This window comes from Schistocerca nitens, chromosome 7, assembly GCF_023898315.1.
Source record: "Schistocerca nitens isolate TAMUIC-IGC-003100 chromosome 7, iqSchNite1.1, whole genome shotgun sequence".
NCBI classification, from domain to species: domain Eukaryota; kingdom Metazoa; phylum Arthropoda; class Insecta; order Orthoptera; family Acrididae; genus Schistocerca; species Schistocerca nitens.
The window spans coordinates 633693277-633714592 of NC_064620.1; the positions used below are offsets into that span (position 1 = coordinate 633693277).

The 21316-nt window shown below is 42.8% G+C and overlaps 1 protein-coding gene across 1 annotated transcript in view; it reads right to left on the bottom strand.

Moving 5' to 3' along the window:
- Positions 1-21316, bottom strand: part of LOC126195803 (cadherin-related tumor suppressor-like) — a gene marked incomplete at its 5' end in the record, with an annotated part of 496439 nt that overhangs the window by 115651 nt on the left and 359472 nt on the right. Inside the window, 2 exons of the mRNA XM_049934438.1 lie at positions 4357-4566; positions 17714-18097. Of these exons, the coding sequence (XP_049790395.1) occupies positions 4357-4566; positions 17714-18097 (594 nt within the window). The remainder of the gene's footprint in view (positions 1-4356; positions 4567-17713; positions 18098-21316) is intronic.

Genomic DNA, 21316 nt, shown 5'->3' on the forward strand with positions numbered 1-21316 from the left:
GCATGCCCACTATACGCTCTCGCTCAAAGTCTGTCAACTGCACATACGGTTCACGTCCACGCTGTCGCGGCATGCTACCAGTGTTAAAGACTGCGATGGAGCTCCGTATGCCACGGCAAACTGGCTGACACTGACGGCGGCGGTGCACAAATGCTGCGCAGCTAGCGCCATTCGACGGCCAACACCGCGGTTCCTGGTGTGTCCGCTGTGCCGTGCATGTGATCATTGCTTGTACAGCCCTCTTGCAGTGTCCGGAGCAAGTATGGTGGGTCTGACACACCGGTGTCAATGTGTTCTTTTTTCCATTTCCAGGAGTGTAGGTCTTACTTCTTACATGACTCACCTTGTATGACATTTTTACCACTGAAACAACTGGTTCAACAAAATGAAACCGAGTGCAACATCTGAAGCAACATTAAAAATGTGAGCACTGGGCATTTATTATTGTGGCAGGCTTGGTGAAGGAAACATAAAAGTTAGTGTCACCAGTAATTTGTGAATATCTGTTTACTAGTGCCTTGTGACAAGCATCAAACTGTATTTTCATTATGCAATCATTTAAGGAGGAATAACCCCAGATACCTGAAGAATTACAATCTGTCCAAGGGAAGATTAAATTACAAGTGAGACTCTGGAAATTCTATTCAACATATCATGTAAGTGAAAAAAAAAAAGCCAGTCACAAAAGGAATAGCATGACACTATATGTAAAGCATGAAGAGAAGAAAGTGGATAAGTCCATGTTTATGATAATACATTGTTAATCAAGGTAAGTGGAGGCTATTTTGCTAATAGTTTAGGTGTGTACCTGTACTAACTGTGCAGCTAACATTAATTACATTGCTAATAACCAAAGAGCTGAGAAGGAAGGTAATATGAAGAACATTTGTGATGAAGCAAAACACTGAAAAATTGTTACAAGGTTTGTCAGCAGTGTAATACAGCTTGTCATAATTTGCTGGATGGAGTAAAAGTCAGCATGTTGAAATAAAAATACACAAGAAAAACGTGATTAGATCAATAATTAGTCATGCCGTAGCCACAAGAATGTGGACTTGGGTGTCTGTGTGGTTGTCTTCTAGAAAAGAACCAGTGCTCAAAAGTTAGTGTGAATGTCATTTTCTTTTATGTGTTTCTGTGCTTCATGCATTGATCTACTATAGGTGAGTGGTCGCCTTTCTCTTATTTGACAAATCACTCCCTCCAGGAATTACTGCAATATACAAGAAACGTAGAGATGAGGTTAAGTTCCTGAGAATAAAAATTGCTTTTGCAGTCTTAAAAATTATCAAATGAGTAAATCACTCAAATTACTGCAAATTCATCACTACAACAGTAGCCATCAGTACATCATAGGAAACAGAAGTATATACTTCTATCACATGTATTGTGGAAACTAACAAAAGGAAATGGCAGCATTAGTACTTCAGTCTTCGAACTGAAGACCACAGCAACAACAGCACTTCTACACTCCTTTCCTTTGTTTACTTTCTTAGGTAGCAAACATATCTTGCAGGGTGTGGGGTTAGGATAGCTGATTGGTGAACTCCCTTGCCTTTTAGAAGCTCTGACCTCTGCCACAGGAAAAGCTGCAGGAGTATTCAGGGTCTGCTTTTCCACTTGCTTACCTTACACAGACTATGTAGTCAAAAATAAATTACCCTGAAAATAATATTTACTGGACACCTGAAAATTATAAATGATATAATATGTACAGCCAAATACTGATGTAACAATTTAGTACTGCTGCACTGCATAAAATGTGATGCTTTCTGGAAGGATTAACTGTTTTCTACAGGTCTTAGTTGATTACGGAGGATATGATGAGGTTTCAAAGTTTATGTTGTTCCTGTCCTGCTTCCAGCTGCAGATGCCTTTTTCTTCTTCTCTACAATTGCATAGAATCATTCTAGGTATTTATTTTGCCTTACTTCTGGTAACAGCAAAAATAACTGGCCTCTGAGTCACAAAATATGGACAGAGTTTCTTCAGCATGCTTGGAAATAAGTTTTGACATTTTCTTCAAACTTAAGATGTGCAAAAAGATTCTTATGGCACAGCATCTTTCTCACACTAAGGTATGGTGTTTGTGCACCGAGAAATGTTTCAGTAGCACAAGCGAACAATTGAGAGAGAGGGGGGAGAGGGGAGACATGTGAGAGGGAGGGAGCAAATAAGAACATTGATTTCTGCAATGAGTGAGTTTTCACTTCTAAAACAGCAAAATACTGAAGGTTTACATTTGTATCGGTCTTTGTTCTGATAGATGGACACATCCACCACATTTCCATTCACAGTAAAGATAAATACATCTCATAGCAAAATTATACTAATAACAAGAAGCTAAGTTTGGGTCCATTATTTTTGTATGGGTGAAACTAAAAGGATTTCAACAAGCATCAAACAATAAACTAACATTAAGAATTTCATAATAAGGGACAATTTGTGAAATTTCCGTCTCTGTTTAAGTATTTGTTTTATTCTTTGATTTTAAATGAAAGAATATCAGTTTTGCAAATAGCCTTCGCGGGTTTGCCGCCAGATGTCATTGCGCAAATTCCACAGTATTCTCATGGAGCTACTGTCCGATATCTTCAGGTGGTTGAACCCTGCTGTTGGCTAGGTACAACTGACGGTATCTGTACGTCAGCACCCCTGTATATAAACATGTGCATCAAGAATGCGCAGGCATGGAAACTACACATGTGCAATGATTAGCAGATACATGGTGCAATACTCACAAGCCCTCTGCCGAAAACCGCAGAGCAGGCCTCTCGCGTGTGCACTGTACGCTATGTTTACTAACAGTGTGGTCAGACATGACTCATAAAAAACCATTCTAAACCAATGTTATGATGGATCTGTTATTGAAAAAGCTTGATTTTCTCGTCCTGATTTAATAACAGCCAATGCAGGGTTCCAGCCTGTGCTTAGTTGAAATCCTGCATCCCTGTTGATGATATTATCAGCTGCATGGATATGTACTGCTTCCTTAATGATGCAGTCCCAGAAAGATGATGCCAGGGATAAAAATTCCATCTTCTTATAAATTATGCAACGTCCTGTATTCAGAAAGTCTTCTGCAATTTCCTACTTCTCTGGCTGGCATAGGTGTGTATGGCGTTGATGTTCATTGCAGTGTTCTTGTAGTGAGTGACACGTCTGGTCTGGCCTAGTCATGCCACCCCACACTGACAACGAATCTTATACACACCACACATTTCCACAGGCCACAATCATCCTTAGCGAAACCCAACAGGTTCCTCAGTTTTGCAGATGAACAGAAATCACACTTAATGTCATATCTTCTGAGGACTCATCTGGTTCTTGACGACATGGCACCAAAATACGGCTAGAAGGCAAAAGTGGTGGGCGTCTTTGTGACTTCATTCTGCTCCATGGATTGAATCTTGCTTGACTCTGAATGCATTACGTATCTGTCTCTCAGAATTACCGCTTTGTCAGAATACTGTCTTCAAATGTTGTATCTCAGTCAACAGGTTTTCAGGATCAGTCTATGAACTAACGTATGTAGTGCACTTCTGCATTTTGCAGGATGATGGTAGCTTGTGGCCTGCAAACATAGCACTGCATGTGTTGGCTTGCAATAGATGCTGTCCCCCAAGGGTCCATGCTGTTAGTAAATATAGAGTACAGTGCACGCGCAGGAGGGCCGCTCTGCGATTTTTGGTAGAGGACATTTGAGTATGGTGCCATCTATTTGCAAATGACTGTGCGTGTTTGATTTCTGTGCCTGCACATTCTTTGTGCATGTTTTATGTACAGGGGCAGTCACGCGTGGATACCGTCTGTTGTACCTAGCCACCAGCAAAGTTCAGCCACCTGAAGATGTCAGAGAGTTGCTTCGAGGAAATATTGTGGAATTTGCACATCAGCCGACGGCAAACCTGTGAAGACTATTTACAAGATATCCACTGGGAAAGCTTGAACAGTCACAATATAAGTTTTATTTTCATAATTTTCAAAATGAGTGTCATTTTGAAAAGTCTCGTTTCTTTTCTATAGTTGAAACTTATCTATTGCTTGTATCATTTTTAGAAGTAGACTTCTTTCTTTACACTTCCAGTACATTCCACATCAGTGAAGTAACACACACCTGTGTTCACATTTGTTTCCCTTCATTAGTTATTCAGTTTAGCAGCTACACTTTGGGTGAGCTGAGTAGTAGGTATAAGAAGACAGCACTAATGATACTCAAGAAATTAATAAAAGTTTGGTTTGTATTTACATCAATTTGTCAATGGACTACAGTGCTCCAGTTAAGTTACAAAAATTTCTAAATGGAATGTACGATGTAAAATGGAACAGTCCAAAAGTCTCAGGTCTGCTACATACCTCGAGGATGACAGCTGGTGTGGCAAAGACGAGAGTGCGGCTGTCCCAGACGAGGGTGCGGTTGGGGCGGACGCGCAGTGCCTCAGAACAGGAGGCACCATTCTGGCAGGGTGCACGCTGCCGGCATGCACTGTATGCCACAGACAGGGCTGGCAGTAGCGGTGCAGCCCGCGACAGCGCCTCCGTCACTGCTGCTCTGTCACGGTAGCCCTGTGAGTGGGAAAGAACAGTAGCTTTCCTCCCTCACTGTCCTGTCAAATCAAACTCACACTCTCCTCAAAAATACTGTTAAATTACAGTAGTAACAATTTCTGTTCACTTTGTGTTTCTGGTCTCCTCTTCAAGTTAACTAAAATTCAGTCATTCCTTGAGTGCAGAACACAAAGTGAACAATGCTTCATTGTCAAATTAATATTATCAAAACTTACTTGAATGTCCACACTCTGTCCAGTCTGGCAATACGAAATTCTTTTAAAAGAAAAGAATGACACATTAAAAAATCACAGAATCGCTCCTAAAGCCACTGTCTATTCTATTGATCTCACATTTGCAGGAGAACATAATCTAAAATCTTCAGTAGAAATCACTAAACCACAGAATGTCTGATCACTATATCACATAATGTCTGAAGCATGGCATCGTGATTTATACAGCCAGTTGGTCAAAATAAAGCAACTCAGATACTAAAGGCTGTTAAGGAATGTAAATAATATCAAAATATTTCTCGCCACTGACAATCGCTCTCCAGAATGTATCTCCACTTTCAAACACTAATTTCACCTGAACAACAATGTCTTCCTGTGTAAAAAAAGTCCTCTTGTGAGATGCTATCCATTTTCAAGAAATGAAGCTACAACTCAAATACATCTTTCAAACATGGACTGATAAGTAATAAGCAATAACAACCATTCCAGTTACATGGTACTGAATTCTTTTGCAGTTACACTGAATTTACGGTTACCCCTCCCCCCTCTCCCCACATTTGACTTGTGCCGTATTACACCATCTTCAATGACAAAATTATATCGGTATGACTACCAACCAGCTGTCACCCAGGATGAACGGCCACTGCCACACTGTGGCCAAGAGCAAAGTAGACCAACCCGTGGCACAGCATACTGTTGAACATAACACACTTGATTTCAATGGCTGCTTCACTTCCGAAGTCACCTGCATCCTTCCCTCCACCACCAGCTTTTCTGAACTGCACGGACAGGAATTATCCTTACAACATGTTCTCCGCTCCCATAATTATCCCAGCAACATGGTAACATACTGTCCCACATCCTTCATCCAAAAGTTTCCACCCATCTTATCATCTCCTCCCCATTCTCATCTCCCACCCCATTTATTTACAGCCCGCTGCCAACGCAACCGGCTGTCTTTCTTCGCTCCTCTTCTCTTTTGTCCCTGTTTCCCCAACCTCCGTCCCAGAACCTCCTTACACTACGCCTGTCGGCAGTCTATTCGCTCCACACTCCACCAGACAGCGTTTGTCTATCTCCTCACCCATACACTACATCCCTTCCCCTTGCCCGCCACCTCCAGATTGCTGCTTGCATCCAATGTGATGCTGCATTTCAGCCTGAGATGCTGGAGTTGGCGAATGTGTGTGCATGAGGTGTACTTGCTGCTTGCTTTTGTGTGTGTGTGTGTGTGTGTGTGTGTGTGTGTTTCTCTCTTTACTGACAAAGACTACGGTCGAAAGCTATATGTGCGCGTCTTCTAATCTTGCCTGTCTGCTAGTTGACCTGTATTCTTTCGGTAAGTAGCAATCTATCTTTTCCTAAATAGTTCATATATTAAATATTCTTATTTTATCTAAATCCCCTGATCTCTTATTTAACTTTATAAGCAACTAATCTAAGAATTTGCCATTTGTGTACTTAATAACACATCTATGATTCAATGAATATCGCATTATGTCTCCATGACACACCTTCTTGAAATTCTGCAGGTACTTTATCAAGAAAAGAACTGTTATTTGGTTCAGGTTTCAATATAAGGTCCTCGAGCCCTTGGATGCAAGTGTTCACGCAAATCTGCATGTGCTTGTTATCTAAATTTGACTTTTGAAAAGTCAAAGACAATTTGTTGAGAAGAAACATTACATCTTTCATAAAAGACAATACTGACATAAATTTCACACACTTCACATTTTTTACCAAGCCAACAGTTACTCGTCTTTTCTCTTTTTCCAGCACAGATACCACAGAATTCCCATTTACATACTATGAATTTACCGCCTCTTCCAAAGACAGCCAGAAAATGGCAAAGTTTCTAATAATATATTTTCTTGGCTCATTAAATATTTTTTGCATATCTTTTAATGTTTTGGAATTTTTTGGTGACTGTTCAGAGTTGCTATAAACTCTGTTTAGAGTATTTTGAAACTTTACACGCTCTAAACAGTATTCAGCTGCTTGACTGACTGCTAGAGCTAAATGCACAGATAATATAAGGGGTAATTGTTTTTAAAAGGAACTGCCACCCCAGATCAAACTCCTGTCATAACAGGTCCACCATCACTAACAACCGAGGAACATTTACTCTTATCAATGACATGCCTATGCAAAATTCCTCCAGCACATGAATATATATCTCTTGCAGTACATTATATTAGCAGACAAAGAGCTAAGTAGAGCATGTACATTTTCCCCTTATTACAAACATAACAAGAGGTCCTGTTTGAGTAATGTCAGTAGACTTATCTATCAGGATTGAATACCTCCTGGCTCGCTTTATTTTTGACAACAGACCACAGTAGCCCACCACCCCCCAGCCATCCCACACTGAACCCAGGGTTATTGTGCAGTTCGGCCCCCAGTAGACCCCCACGGGAACGCCTCATACCAGACATGTGTAACTCCAAATGTGTGTGTGGTAGAATAATTGTGCTGTACACGTACATGGAAACGGTGTTTGCGCAGCATTTGCCGGCACAGTGTAACTAAGGGGGAACCAGCCCACATACGCCGAGGTAAATGGGAAACCGCCTTAAAAACCATCCACAGACTGGCCGGCACACCAAACCTCGACAGTAATCTGCCAGTCGGATTCATGCCGGGTACCGGCACACTTTCCCCTGCAGGAAGCAGTGTGTTCGACCACGAGGCTAGCCGGGTGGGCGTTCCAAAGTTCTCACAGAAGAAAGAGGGTCCGCTAAAAGTGGATGGATAGAGTCAGGGGACTCAAAACTATAAAACAGAGAAGTTAAAACACACACAGTAAAATACATAAAAGATTAGATCAAATCTAAAAACTGGAAAAAACGAGTGGTCTTTCCATGGGGGGGGGGGGGGGGGGGGGGGTGGTCATGGGGCCCAGACTGAGAAGACATGAAGAGAGGCCCCAACCACAACCACCCTGCCCCTGCTCCATGCGTAAAGCAAAACCTTATCTACATCTACATGGATACTCTGCAAATCACATTTAAGTGCCTGGCAGAGGGTTCATCGAACCACATTCACAATTCTCTATTATTCCAATCTTGTATAGCACGCGGGAAGAATGAACACCTATATCTTTCCATATGAGCTCTAATTTCCCTAATTTTATCTTTGTGATCGTTCCTCCCTATGTAAGTCTGTGTCAACAAAATATTTTCGCATTCAGAGGAGAAAGTTGGTGACAGGAATTTCGTGAGAAGATTCCGTCGCAACGAAAAACACCTTTCTTTTAATGATGTCCATCCCAAATCCTGTATCATTTCTGTGACACTCCCTCCCATATTTCGCGATAATACAAAACGTACTGCCTTTCTTTGAACTTTTCTGATGTACACAGTCAGTCCTATCTGGTAGGGGTCCCACACCGCGCAACAGTATTCTAAAAGAGGACGGACAAGCGTAGTGTAGGCAGTCTCCTTAGTAGGTCTGTTACATTTTCTAAGTGTCCTGCCAATGAAACGCAGTCTTTGGTTAGCCTGCCCCACAACAGTTTCTACATGTTCCTTCCAATTTAAATTGTTCGTAATTGTAATTCCTAGGTATCTAGTTGAATTTACAGCTTTTAGATTAGACTGATTTATTGTGTAATCAAAGTTTAACCTGTTCTTTTTAGCACTCATGTGGATGACCTCACACTTTTCATTATTTAAGGTCAACCACCACTTTTCGCACATTTCGATATTTCTTCTAAATCGTTTTGTAGTTTGTTTCGATCTTCTGATGACTTTATTAGTCGATAAACGACAGCGTCATCTGCAAACAACCGAAGACAGCTGCTCAGATTGCCTCCCAAATCGTTTATATAGGTAAGGAACAGCAAAGGGCCTGTAACACTACCTTGGGGAATGCCAGAAATCACTTCTGTTTTACTTGATGACGTTCTGCAAATTACAATGAACTGTGACCTCTCTGACAGGAAATCACAGATCCAGTTGCATAACTGAGATGATATTCCATAAGCACACAATTTCCCTATGAGCCGCTTGTGTGGTACAGTGTCAAAAGCCTTTCGGAAATCCAGAAATACAGAATTGATCTGAAATCTCTTGTCAATAGCACTCAGCACTAAATGTGAATAAATAGCTAGTTGTGTTTCACAAGAACAATATTTTCTAAACCCATGTTGACTGTGTGTCAATAGACCATTTTCTTTGAGGTAATTCATTACGTTCGAACACAATATATGTTCTAAAATCCTGCTGCATATCGACGTTAATGGTATGGGCCTGTAATTTAGTGGATTACTCCTACTGCCTTTCTTGAATATTGGTCCAGTCTTTGGGTACGGATCTTTTGTCGAGCGAACGGTTGTATATGACTGTTAAGTATGGAGCTAATGCATCAGCATACTCCGAAAGGAACCTAATTGGTATACAGTCCGGACCAGAAGACTTGCTTCACTACTCCGAGGCTATTTACTTCTACGTTACTCATATTGGCAGCTGTTCTCAATTCGAATTCTGGAAACAACCACTTTCACAGAGGAAACTGAGGACCAGTTCCATTATCTAGGAATTGTCTGCTAATTTTAAAATTAAGGAAGACTATACTTAGCATGAAAGGCCAAAGAAGGGGACATTCCACCAACATGTGGGATACCATCAGTCTGGCTCCACAATCATATTGCACATATGGTTCATTATGCAGGAGGAAACAATGGGTGAGCCTGGTAGATGGCATAAAACAGTGGACTCCGTCTGAGGGGAGCAAAAGGAAGAGCACCAAAGTGCAGTTGTCTCCTTGATTGTGCAGAGTTTATTACTGAGAGCCGTAGCACACCATATGTCATTTCACTTTTGGGCAAAGACAGATTTGACATAGATCTGCATATCAACACCTGGAGTCATGAAAGGCTTCTCTAGCCAAACAGTCAGCCAGTTCATTCCCTGGGATACCCACCTGACTTGGAACCCAGAGAAAGACAACTGAGCAGGCGGCATGGCCAGGTGACAAGAGGTGGTCATGGATAGCAGAGACCAAACGATGATGGGACTAGCAGATTGCCCACTGAGTCAGTATATGTTAAAACACTGTGGAGGGAAGTCTGAGTAGCAAAATAGAGGGCCCTGCTGATGGTTAGCAGCTCTGCTGTGAATACATTTCATGATTCCAGGAATAACTGGTGTTCTACGCCAGTAGGAGACGTGAAAGGGTAGAAAGCATAGAGGCGACAGAGACCTTAGGACTCTGGAACAGGTCTGTCCTAATCTGTGGTCTAGGCACCATCCAAGGGGCGGTATGAGGGGAAATACACAGGACGCATTTCAGTGAGTGGAGATGGAGATCCCGACAAAGTGAGATGCATTCCAACTGGCAATTCCACCTATGGATGGTGATCAGGAGAGAGATGCCCCTTGCTTGCAAAGAGGACTTCTTCTGTGAGGAGACTGTCAACGGGACTAGTGCGAAAGGCACCAATAGCCAGATGCACCCCACAATGATGGACAGGGTCAAGTATCTTCTGAGTGGAAGGAGCCACTGACACATAAACCTGACTTCCAAAGTAAAGATGGAGAAGAGTAGCAAGGTCTGCACCCCAAGGTGTGTGGCCCAGGAGGCGGAGAGCATTAAGCTTCTGCATGCATGTGGTCTTCAGCTGGTGAATATGGGACAGCCATGTCAGCTTTTTATCAAAAATAAGGCCTAAGAAACGGGACTGTGCTTTAACATCTGGGAGCTAGTCACCTAAATAAAGTTCTGAATTAGGGTTTACTATGGGTTGACGACAAAAGTCATAATCTGAATTTTAGAGGCAGAAAATTGGAAGCCATGGGAGACATCCATCGGATGGCACCCTGGAGCCAGCTCCCAGCAGACCCTACCAAGTGGGAGCTGCACCAGATGCAAAAATCATCGGTATACAATGCTGGGGTAACCTGAGGGCCAACAAAGGTCACAAGCCCATTTATGGCTATGAGGAAGAGTGTGACACTTAATACAGAACCATGTGGGATATCGTTCTCCTGAATCTGAGGGGAACTGAGTGAAGTGTCAACTTGAACCGAGAAGAACTGGGGGGATTAAAACTCGCCAATAAAAGTCTGAAAAGGGTCGCAAAATCACCATTCATGGAGGGTAACTAAAATGTGATGGTGCCAAGCCATGTTGTATGCCTTATAGGTGCTGACGGTTAGTAAAAGCCTGTCAGATTGCAGTTTACAATCTAAGTAAATGGTCAGTTGGAGGTAATCCTTCCGGGAAGCCACACTGGTAAGGGGACAAAGGCTCCGAGATTCAAGTATCCAACAGAATCGGAAGCTAACCCTCCTTTCATGCAGTTTACAAAGTACGTTTGTCAGGCTAACTGGGTGGTAGCTGTCCAGAGACGTCGGGTTCTTCAGAGGCTTAAGGACAGCGATAACTCTACTGTCTCGGCATTGTGAGAGGAAGGTACCTACGAACCAAATGCGGTTGAAGACTCTAAGTAGCTAACCGTCCTCTCGAGCAGTTTACGAAGTACATTTGTCAGGCTGATTGGGCAGTAGCTGTACAGCTGCTTCTGTGTAATGTCCCAGTGTCGGATCATCTGGTTGTGGATGGAATCCCGGCCTGGGGCCGTCTCGTGTGCAGAGGTAAGAGTCTGCAAGAATTCCCATCCAGTGACGGGTTTAATATAGGGTTCAGCTCGGTGAGGGTTGAAACGGAGGGGGGTCTGTTCAACTCTGTCTTTCTGCCAGAGAAAGGTAGCAGGATAGGAAGAGGACACCGACGCTGTTGCACAGTGTGTCGCAATGTGTTCTGCAAGGACCAATGGATCAGTAGACAGAGCATCTTGGAGGATAAGCCCCTGGACAGTTGACTGTCGCTGGCAGCCCAGAAGGCTACAGAGCTCGGATCAAACCTGCGATGAAGAGCCACATGTCTCCAGGGAAGACACATAGTGCTCCCAGAATTCCTTCTTATTCCGCTTAATAAGGTAAGCGGCCTTAGTATGGAGACACTTAAAAGTGAGGAGGGTGTTGTTTAAATTGCTGCAGCACCCTTCGTGGCCCTGGAAAGTGACTGCTATGTCCTCGGTCCACCACGCCACTGGTTGACGATGTGGGGGACCTGTGGTTAGGGGATCAGCTGTGCCAGCACCGTGAAGAATAGTGGCAGAGATTCCCTGCATGAGCGCATCAACGCAATTCGAGACAGAGGTCTCAAAGTGCACAGCAGACATATATATGCAGAATGCTCAACGTGGGAGCCTATCTGCCTGGTGGTAGTAGGGTAATGACCGAATCACTGGAAAGAGGTCACTGTCACAAAGATAATCATAGGGTGACCAATGTAGGCAAGCCATGAGAGCAGGGGAAGAGATTGTGAGATCAATAGCAGTAAAGGTGCCATGAGCGACACTGAAGTGGGTAGCGGTATCATTGAGCAGACACAAATCAAAGTCTGTAGTAAGTTGGTCTAGTAGAAGACCTCTACCCGACAAAGTGGCACTCCCCAACAGGGGGCGGTGTGTATTGAAGTGACTTTGGGTCCTCGGAGCACGTGTCTCTCCTCTGGCACGAGGGTACGAGCTTACCGTACTGAGATTGGCAGGGAGGGGTGTTCCGAGATGGAGCCCTATCCCTAGCAGGACCCAGAGAAGAGCACGCATTCCGAGGAGTGGGAGGAGGAGGAGCAGTTCCTGGGGAAAGGGAAGGAGGAAGGGGTGGGAGCTGCTGAGGTTAAGGAAAGGGAAGGGGGGCAGAGTGGGAGCAAGGGCGAGAGGTGAGGAGGAGAAGACGTAATTGAGGGAATGGTAGAAAAGAATTTACAGGGTGAAGTCTGTGAAACTTGGACACCCCGGTGAGTTGGGAGAATGGAGACCGTAGCAGTTTACACAGTTAGGAGGTGAGGCGCAAGGGCTCCTGACATGAAGAGGGCAGCCACAGATGGAAGTGGTATTGCATCGCAAGGACATATGGCCGAACTCGAGGCAGTGGAAGCAATGCACGGGAGGTTTGATGTCACATCTGTACACCATTACCTTGACCTTCTCGGGCAGGGTGTCCCCCTCAAATGCCACGATGAAATCACCAGTGTCTACACGACGGTCCTTAGAGTATTTCTGGACACGCCGGACGAAATGAAAGCTTTATCATTCCAGATTAGCCATAAATTCATCACTGAACTGAAGAAGAAATTCCCTACGGAAAATTACATACTGTGTCATATCGAGTGACTCGTGAGGAGCGATAGCCACAGGGATGTCTCCTAAACGGTCGCAGGCAGAGAGGGAGGCTGACTGACTGGCAGAAGTTGTCTTTATAAGGAGAGAGCCAGGTCTCATCTTGCTTAATGACTCAACTTTTCTGAACTTGTCTTCAATATGTTCCACAAAAAAAGGGGAGGGGGGGTTGGTGATGGCAAAAGTCTCCCTGTCAGTCCTGGTACAAACCAGGAACCGTGGAAAGGATTTTGCCCCAAGCCAGCAAGTGTGGCCCTCCTCCCAGGGTGATCCAAGGAGGATAAGGTTGTGATGGCAGAAACAGGAACCGAGACAGAACTACGATGAGGAACAGACGTGCCCACAGTAGAGCCGCCAGAGAGTTTAACACATTTCGTGTGCCAAACATCTGCCCTGGCACCACCCACTCCGAACAGGGGCTCACCTTGTGGGTGCCACCCAGCCACAGTAATGGCCACCTGGCAGGGCAGTCATTGCCAGGAGTTCTGAATCCCAGAATAGATGGGCAACCACTGCCAGATTTGCACAAGGCGTTCGCAGTGCAGGTATCGGCAGTGTGATCCCTGTAGTGTCAGGGGGCTCAGCCAGATAGGTACACAACAGCCCCAACACACAGACTGGCTACTCAGCTGGTGACCCAGCAGGGAGGCAAAAGGGCTTTGGTGGGAAGGGAAGGGAAGGGAAGGGAAGGGAAGGGAAGGGAAGGGAAGGGAAGGGAAGGGAAGGGAAGGGAAGGGAGGGGAAGAGGAGGAGGAGAATGGGGAGAGAACCCAAACTAAAAATGCTAGAGAGGGAGTTCTTTCCCATTTGGCTCTCACTACAGATTTCAAATTTGGGGATGCTAGGCAAACCCCTTAGGAGGACCAAAAAAGAATAGCCAAAAAGGAAGAGGAAAAGCAACAAGCCAAAACTGCATGAGGATAGCTGGAATGACATAAAGAAGAATACCATGATAAGGAAAGGAAGGGGCAAAGGGAAAGGAAGAAGGGCAGGGCAGGAGAAGGAAAGGGAAGTTAAAGCAGCCTGGAAAAGAATAAAGGCTGCAACAGCTTAGGGCAGCATAGGGACCCATGTGCGCCACACACGTATCCACAAAAAAGCTGTGGGGCCCCATGGGGGGGACAAATTTTGAGATCTCAAGGGTAAGTAAAGACATAAGTTGACAAAAAAAAATGTATTTCTAAACATGTGAGCAAAAATCTTAAGTACTAACATCAACATCTTTTGCAATGAACTATCTGTAGATGGAGAAAGCAAGCCAAATGATATATATGTTTCATTAAGACCACTGCTGTTATTTTATTTCAATAAAACGAAACAGATTTGATGGCAAAAACACTCATTTCATTGAAGCCACAAGACAGATTTAAAATATCTTCACTGATTTCAGAAATAACCTCAGAAAAAGTAGGCCTCTTGAAAGATGTGTATAAGGCAGTTGTGTAAACCTGCACTATAGGTGACTACCAATAAATTGTTGGTTCCACTACTTTTTTTTTCCCAAAGAACTGTGACTGATGCCCGAACAACTGGGACTTACATGCATTGAGACTAGCCGAAATCTGGATTTGTGTAATAAAATCCAAAAAAGGATGACTGACTGCTGCAATCTATAATTTATAAGTCACATAACAGTCACTGAGTGCACCCACTTTCCGAATGGAAGGTAACCTGATCTACTACGTTTGTTATTGCCGGTTATTACCCACTGTGTTATGTCTATTATTTTACAGGTATTGTGTGGCTTTGTTTTGAAGAAATAGCTGAGCACATAGTGTACAAACTGCCAGTGACTGCCACAATTTTCTTCCTCTTATCATCCATACTTTGTAATAAATATAATCTACTTTCAAAGTACAATGTACTTGTGGTGGAACAGTCACAATTCCTGAAATCCATTGCCTATGGCCTATGCCCTGCTGAGAAGCACCGCAATCCTGAGGTCCTTGGATAAACTGCAAAATCCGCCGCATTATTCCACACACAAACAGACCTGGCCTGCAGGCAGATTGGTGAGACTAGATCTGATTAGTAGGGCCTGTACATTAGTGGGAAATGATGGGCTTCAGATTGGCAGGCCAGATTCGTTACAGATACCCACAGATATGGCTTGCGGTTTTGGCTCGTCATGGAAGTCCACTGGTTTGGCCAGCTATGTACATCACAGACACCATGTTGATGAAATGAGACCACAGTGATCAATCCATGCAACAGATAACTTAAGTGAATACCCTGAGAATGATAGCATAGGTAGCAACTCACTGTACAGATGGCCACTGAGCTGCAGACAGGCACATAGAAAAGACAGTCACACTCTCACAACTAAATTTTTGGCCATAGCCTTTGTCAGAAAACAAGAGCACACGCAAATTCAGACAATCACTCGGACACAGCTCATGCACACATGACTGCTGTCTCCAGCCGCTGCATCAAGTCTCTGAGAATCAGATCCAAACAAACCACACCTCCCTGCCTCTCGTTGGCAGCTGCTAGACTAGCAGCAATAAATGGTGGCAGCATTGACTGCAAGCTGAGGGGAGTGGCAGAAAGGGAAGAAACAGAAAGAATGAGGGAGTAGGGAAGCGGCTCACATACTCTGCTGCACCCAGCCATCGACGATACATGATATCTCAGTAAACAAACCATTTCATCTACTGGGACAAAATGAGATTTTTCGAGTGTTTTTTTCAAGTTTTCCTGAAACATTTGAAATTTTCCAGTCTCGAGTTGTAACACGAAAGGAGAAGGGCTCAATGTTGAATGTGATGTGCCACTTTATCTGGTAATGACGCAGAAGGACTGAATAAGGATTGGTTGGTTGTTTGATTTGGGGGAGGGGCCCAAACAGTGGGGTCATCGGTCCCATCGGATTATGGAAGAAAGTCGACCGTGCCCTTTCAAAGGAACCATCCCAGCATTTACCTGAAACAATTTAGGGAAATCATGGAAAACCTAAACCAGGATGACCAGAAGTGGGTTTGAACCATTGTCCTCCTGAATGCAAGTCCAGTGTTCTAACCACTGTGCCACCTCACTTGGTATGGATAAGGAAACCAACGGTTTGAGATCGGTGACCAGGCGGTATCTGACACTGTAGAGAAAAACATGGAATTTTCTCACAGGATATACAATGGCCACAGCTTCCTTTTCTAACTGAATACCTAATATGAGCAGAAGTCAGTGTTTTTGAGGCATAAGCAACAGGCCGCTTGGAACTATCACAATATCTATGACCCAGTATCGTCCCCAAGCCATACTGTAAAGTGTCCATTGCAAGGATTAAATGGATGGCTAGTTGGTACATCACTAAGCAGCACGCACATTGCAACATGCTCTTAATGGTGGAAAATTCCAGCAACTGGCATAACTAAGCACCTCTGCACAGCACATGTAACAGCTGCACGACTGTGGCTGCCCTAGGCCAAAATTTATGGTAGTGGGCGACTTTGCCCACAAAAAACCTAAAGTTCTTTGACTGATGTAGGGCACGGAAGAGACACAATAGTACAAAGATGTTGATACAGGGCTCTGAGAACCTCACGAGAAACTTCAAACCCAAGATAAATGATAGAATGTTGAAAAAAATGGACATTTTTCTAAATGACACTTCAATTTGGCCACTTGGAGGAGAGACCAAAAAATAAATAAAATAAAGAGTATGGAGATTTTGTCCATGTTCCTCAGTGGAGACACCACAAACTAGAATGTCATCCAAATAGTTTGCACAACCCAGCACAGATAATGAAAGTTATTCCAAAAAACACTGAAAAATAGTGGGAGTGTTGGCGACTCCATAAGGCTGCAAGTGTTGACGACTAAAAGCAATACTGACAACTAAAATACATAGTGACTCGATATCTAAAGGGAGTTGTAAGTAGGCATCTAACAAGTCAGTTTTTGAGAATGTTGCCCATGTGATAACTCTGCAAAGAGTTCGTCTGGGTACGGTACCCGTAGATTGTGTATTCACAGAAACTTTAAAATCCCCACAGAGGCAGTTTCTTCACTATAACTAAGGGAGTAGACCATTCACTTGATGTAATAGGTCGAACAGCAGCAGGCAACTGCAGCATTTGAGGAACTAAAAAGATATTTTTCTTCTGTTGAAGAATGTGGAAATATGCTCGAAACGCTTTATGAATTGGAGAAACAGATTAAGCGCATATCAAACAAAAGGGCTAAACAAAAATCTATTATGGACTTCTTTTGTGGAAAACATTGATTCTTGCAACTGTGATTTTTTAATTGTAAATATTGAGTTATTGATAAAATTTGAAAGTTTCTTAAAAAGACATAAGATTTCCATTATGGATAACTCCATTTTCAATGTTATAAAATTGAAGCAGAACACAAGAATCAGCCCACAGGAAGACTATCTCATAATGTTTCAACTACTAATACTGTTCTACTTGCCAGCAAATAAACAGAATTAGAAGGCAGAGCAATATCAGCAAAAAGGCAGAGCAATATCGCAATTGCTTTTCACGGGATATTTGAGGTAAGTGTGAGAAATGAGACCCACACATACTATTATATATCAATAGGCACTGCAAAACTTTCGCCTGGCTTTTACAGAGCAGTTCTACCCCTTTTTACACTACCAGCCCTTCGAACCCCTGAAAGTGTAAAAGAGGAGTAATACTGTAGGTGCCTGAAACTGGTAATGGACATAAAATTTCTTTTGTGCAACTGGTTGCTGATTATTTCAAGAAATATTGGCCACAATCCACCGATTCGACAATACCTGCTGGGAGCGCACGGCGACGGCCATCTCGAGCCCTGCGTCGACCTGCTGCAGGCCAAAGAGCAGTGGTGCATCGGCAGGCGCAGGAAAAGCAGCACGCAATGCGTCAACAGCAGCCTTGTAGTGGGCCGCCAGGAAGCGCTCCGCTGTTGTGTTTTCAGCACGCAGTGGCACCGCATTTGCTACGGCCTCCTCGTCGAAGGTGGCCAGTTCGACTGTGACGGCTGACACGACGTCAGCGTGCACGCCGTCATTGCCAGTCACGGCCAGTGCCAGACCGCGGCCCGCCCCCGTTCCGGTGGTCGATGACTGCGACAGTGAGGGCAGGGCGTGCAGCTCGCAAGTGCCTGCTGGGATGCTAAGTCCGCCACCACCAGATTGTACCTGCCGGGCAGAGGAAACCACCGACAAATATAAGTACTGCACATATAAGAGGAATCCATAATGAACACAACTTGAGACACAAATTGTGTGTGTGTTTCTTTTATGTTATTTATTATTTTTTTTAAGCAGCAAAACTGCTTCTACTTAACATTCATGTACTTCCAAGTTGCTGTTTATATTTTCATGCAAACCCTACTGGGATGCAGCTGGATTCATCATCTAGGTCCCTGCGAAAGGTTCAAATAATTTGACGAACTGTATATAGCTCAATCTGTTACCATCAAACAGTCACAAGTTAGGTATTGTTTCCAGTTCCAATCAACCAGTTTACCTTTGCCTTGGGCAATCTGGACTGCTATTTCCCTCTGTGTGATACTCGAGTGTTAACTTCATAAACAAATTATCTTCTGTTGGTTTGATTATTTTGTTGTTGTTGTTGTATACTAAAAAGATCCTCAATATGTCTTCAAATGAATGCACACATTCTAGAGAAGTTTGCTTTCATAATTCAGCGTAATGTTGCATATAATGTACTTAAAATCTGTTACTTGCACCTGGAGAATATTATTCATGTTTACTGTGTTACTGCTCTTACATAATCTTTCTGCCATAAATTCCACCATTACAGTCGTAGCTATTATAGTGCGCATCATTTATGATGCCAGCAGAGTTTAGGTTCGTTCTGCGCATCTGACGTCACAAACCACAGTCAGCCAATGAACAGAGAACGACGTTGCCAGAGCTTGACTGCAGTGCAGAGCACGGACGAGTGTCTTCAGTTTTAGAAATGTTCAGTCATAAATAAAGTAATAGAACGAAAGCAATGTCTTGATAGCAGACTTTATTTTACAGAAAGATGGAAAAAGCATTCTTTATACCAATTGCTTCATATTCTATTAATTAATTAAACCAAACAAGCAATAATCATCCTAATTCAGGCAATAGGAAGGAAAAGTGTTTGTATCATTCTCACGAACTGCTTTTTCACAATAAAGAACAGCGGTAATTGTTTAATTCCTATTGTACTTCGACGAAGTGTGAGTAATCCATAGTCATACCAACAGTGTTTGTCGATATTTTGCGTACAGTTTTAGAGCACTCCAGGTATTCCATCGAATAACAAGCTACGTCAGTGTAATGGTTAAGGTGTTGTGCTGCTAAACGAAAGGTTCTGAGTTCAAACCTTGTGCGATGCTTAATATTTTCTTTATTTAAAAACAGTATCGAAGTGTCTTACTTCATGAATTTTATTCGTTTGAATGTAAATTTTTGAAATTTCTAGTACTTTGTCTCTTCACTAATCCTTTCGCTGTTACAGAGACGTGCTCCCCGCATTCCACGCTGTGTGCGATTTTGTCATCACTGCACTGCTCACCTGTGCAGACACATGGTGTTCCGACTGCTTTGACACACTTATCATTCGATTTCACAAAAACTATTTGGTCCAAAAATTTGATTTTTACACATCTTCTTGACTGATACCTTCCCCCCATAAATGACTTAATTTTGTTTCGATGTTCAATGCTGTTATTGTGCAGCATTAAATGTAGTAAACCATTGCACAAAATTTTGAAGAGTTTGTAGAGGTAAAAGTCCATAGCGTATACTTTCCGTATGTTCGGTTTTAGTTGACACAATGTTGAGAATGAAATGTAAACAAGATACCTAAATTTCATATAAAATTTACAGTATAACAATATCTCATTTAATCTAAGTACCAGATAGGTGTCGTATGTAATATTGAGAAATATTCTGTCTTTCGCGACTGTAATTAAAGTTTTATTTACACCGGGCAAGTTTGGCTTTATTTTAAAGCACTTCAATCAATGAAAGGTAAGGCACATACACAATGGTACTCATGTTCTCTTTCTTGTTTTTGTTCCACAGTCACAGTTTTACCAATGGTATTGAAATATATTCCTCTTCTGCAACTGTAATAAGCATCTTATTTAGACCAGACGTGTTTTTCTCTTTTGAAGCATCTTTGGTGGACTGTATTTTGTCTCCTCCATTGCCAAATCACCTTTCATAGTTTTGTGCTGCAGTAATAAAATATTCGACGTTTGTGTTGGCTGATCAGTGTTTTAGCAAATAAATGCTCTTTGTGTGTGCCACACACAAAAATTATATTTGACATAGGTCAGAGCACTTCACTGATACACAGTATATTCAAGTCCTAATGTTTTTGTAAGTCGACAGTTTTGTTTAATGTATTATGTCTACTTCCTTTTGATTAATTGAAGTGCTTTAAAATAAAGCCAAACGTGCCCGGTGTACATGAAACTTTTGTTACAGTCACGAAAGAGGAATATTTCTCAAGAGTACATACGACACCTATCTGGTACTTAAATTAAATGAGATATTGTTATACAGTAAATTTTATATGAAATTTAGGTATATTGTTCACATTTCATTCTCAGCATTGTGGCAACTAAAATCGACCATACGGAAAGTATACGCTATGGACTTTTACCTCTGCAAACTCTTCAAAATTTCGTGCAATAGTTTACTACATTTAATGCTGCACAATAACAGCATTGAAAATCGAAACAAAAATAAGTCATTTGTGGGGGGAAGGTATCAGTCAAGAATACGTGTAAAAATCAAATTTTTGGGCCAAATAGTTTTTGTGAAATCGAATGATAAGTGTGTCAAAGCAGTCGGAACACCATGTGTCTGCACAGGCGAGCAGTGCAGTGATGACAAAATCGCACACAGCGCGGAATGCAGGGAGCACGTTTCTGTAGCAGTGAAAGGGTTAATGCGGCCGTGGTGGCTTTACTTCACAAACTGCGTGCACCCCCCTAAACATAAGTTTGCGAACCGTACAATACTATGGCGCTGCTTCTCTTGGCGAGTGCGACGTTTGCAACCGACAATGCAGCAATCTCCCACATCTGGGCGGGCATGCACGATCTGCCAAGATAAAAGAATTGAACTATAGCAGATAAGTATGTACTGAATCCTGGCTCACAAATTCTGTAACAAGGTGTCACTTATTCTGCCTGAGTCCCATGAAAGTATGTGTTACTATAGCAATCATGACATACTAACATGAGTTTATGTACAAATGTGTCTAGCGAATTTGGTCTGTGAACATTAAATTATCAGCCAGTAACAATATCATGAAAAGGGTAGTTGCTACTCACTGGAGGTGCCTTAGTTGCAGATAGGCACAACAAAAAGACTGTCAAAATGTGAGCCTTCAGCCAACAATGC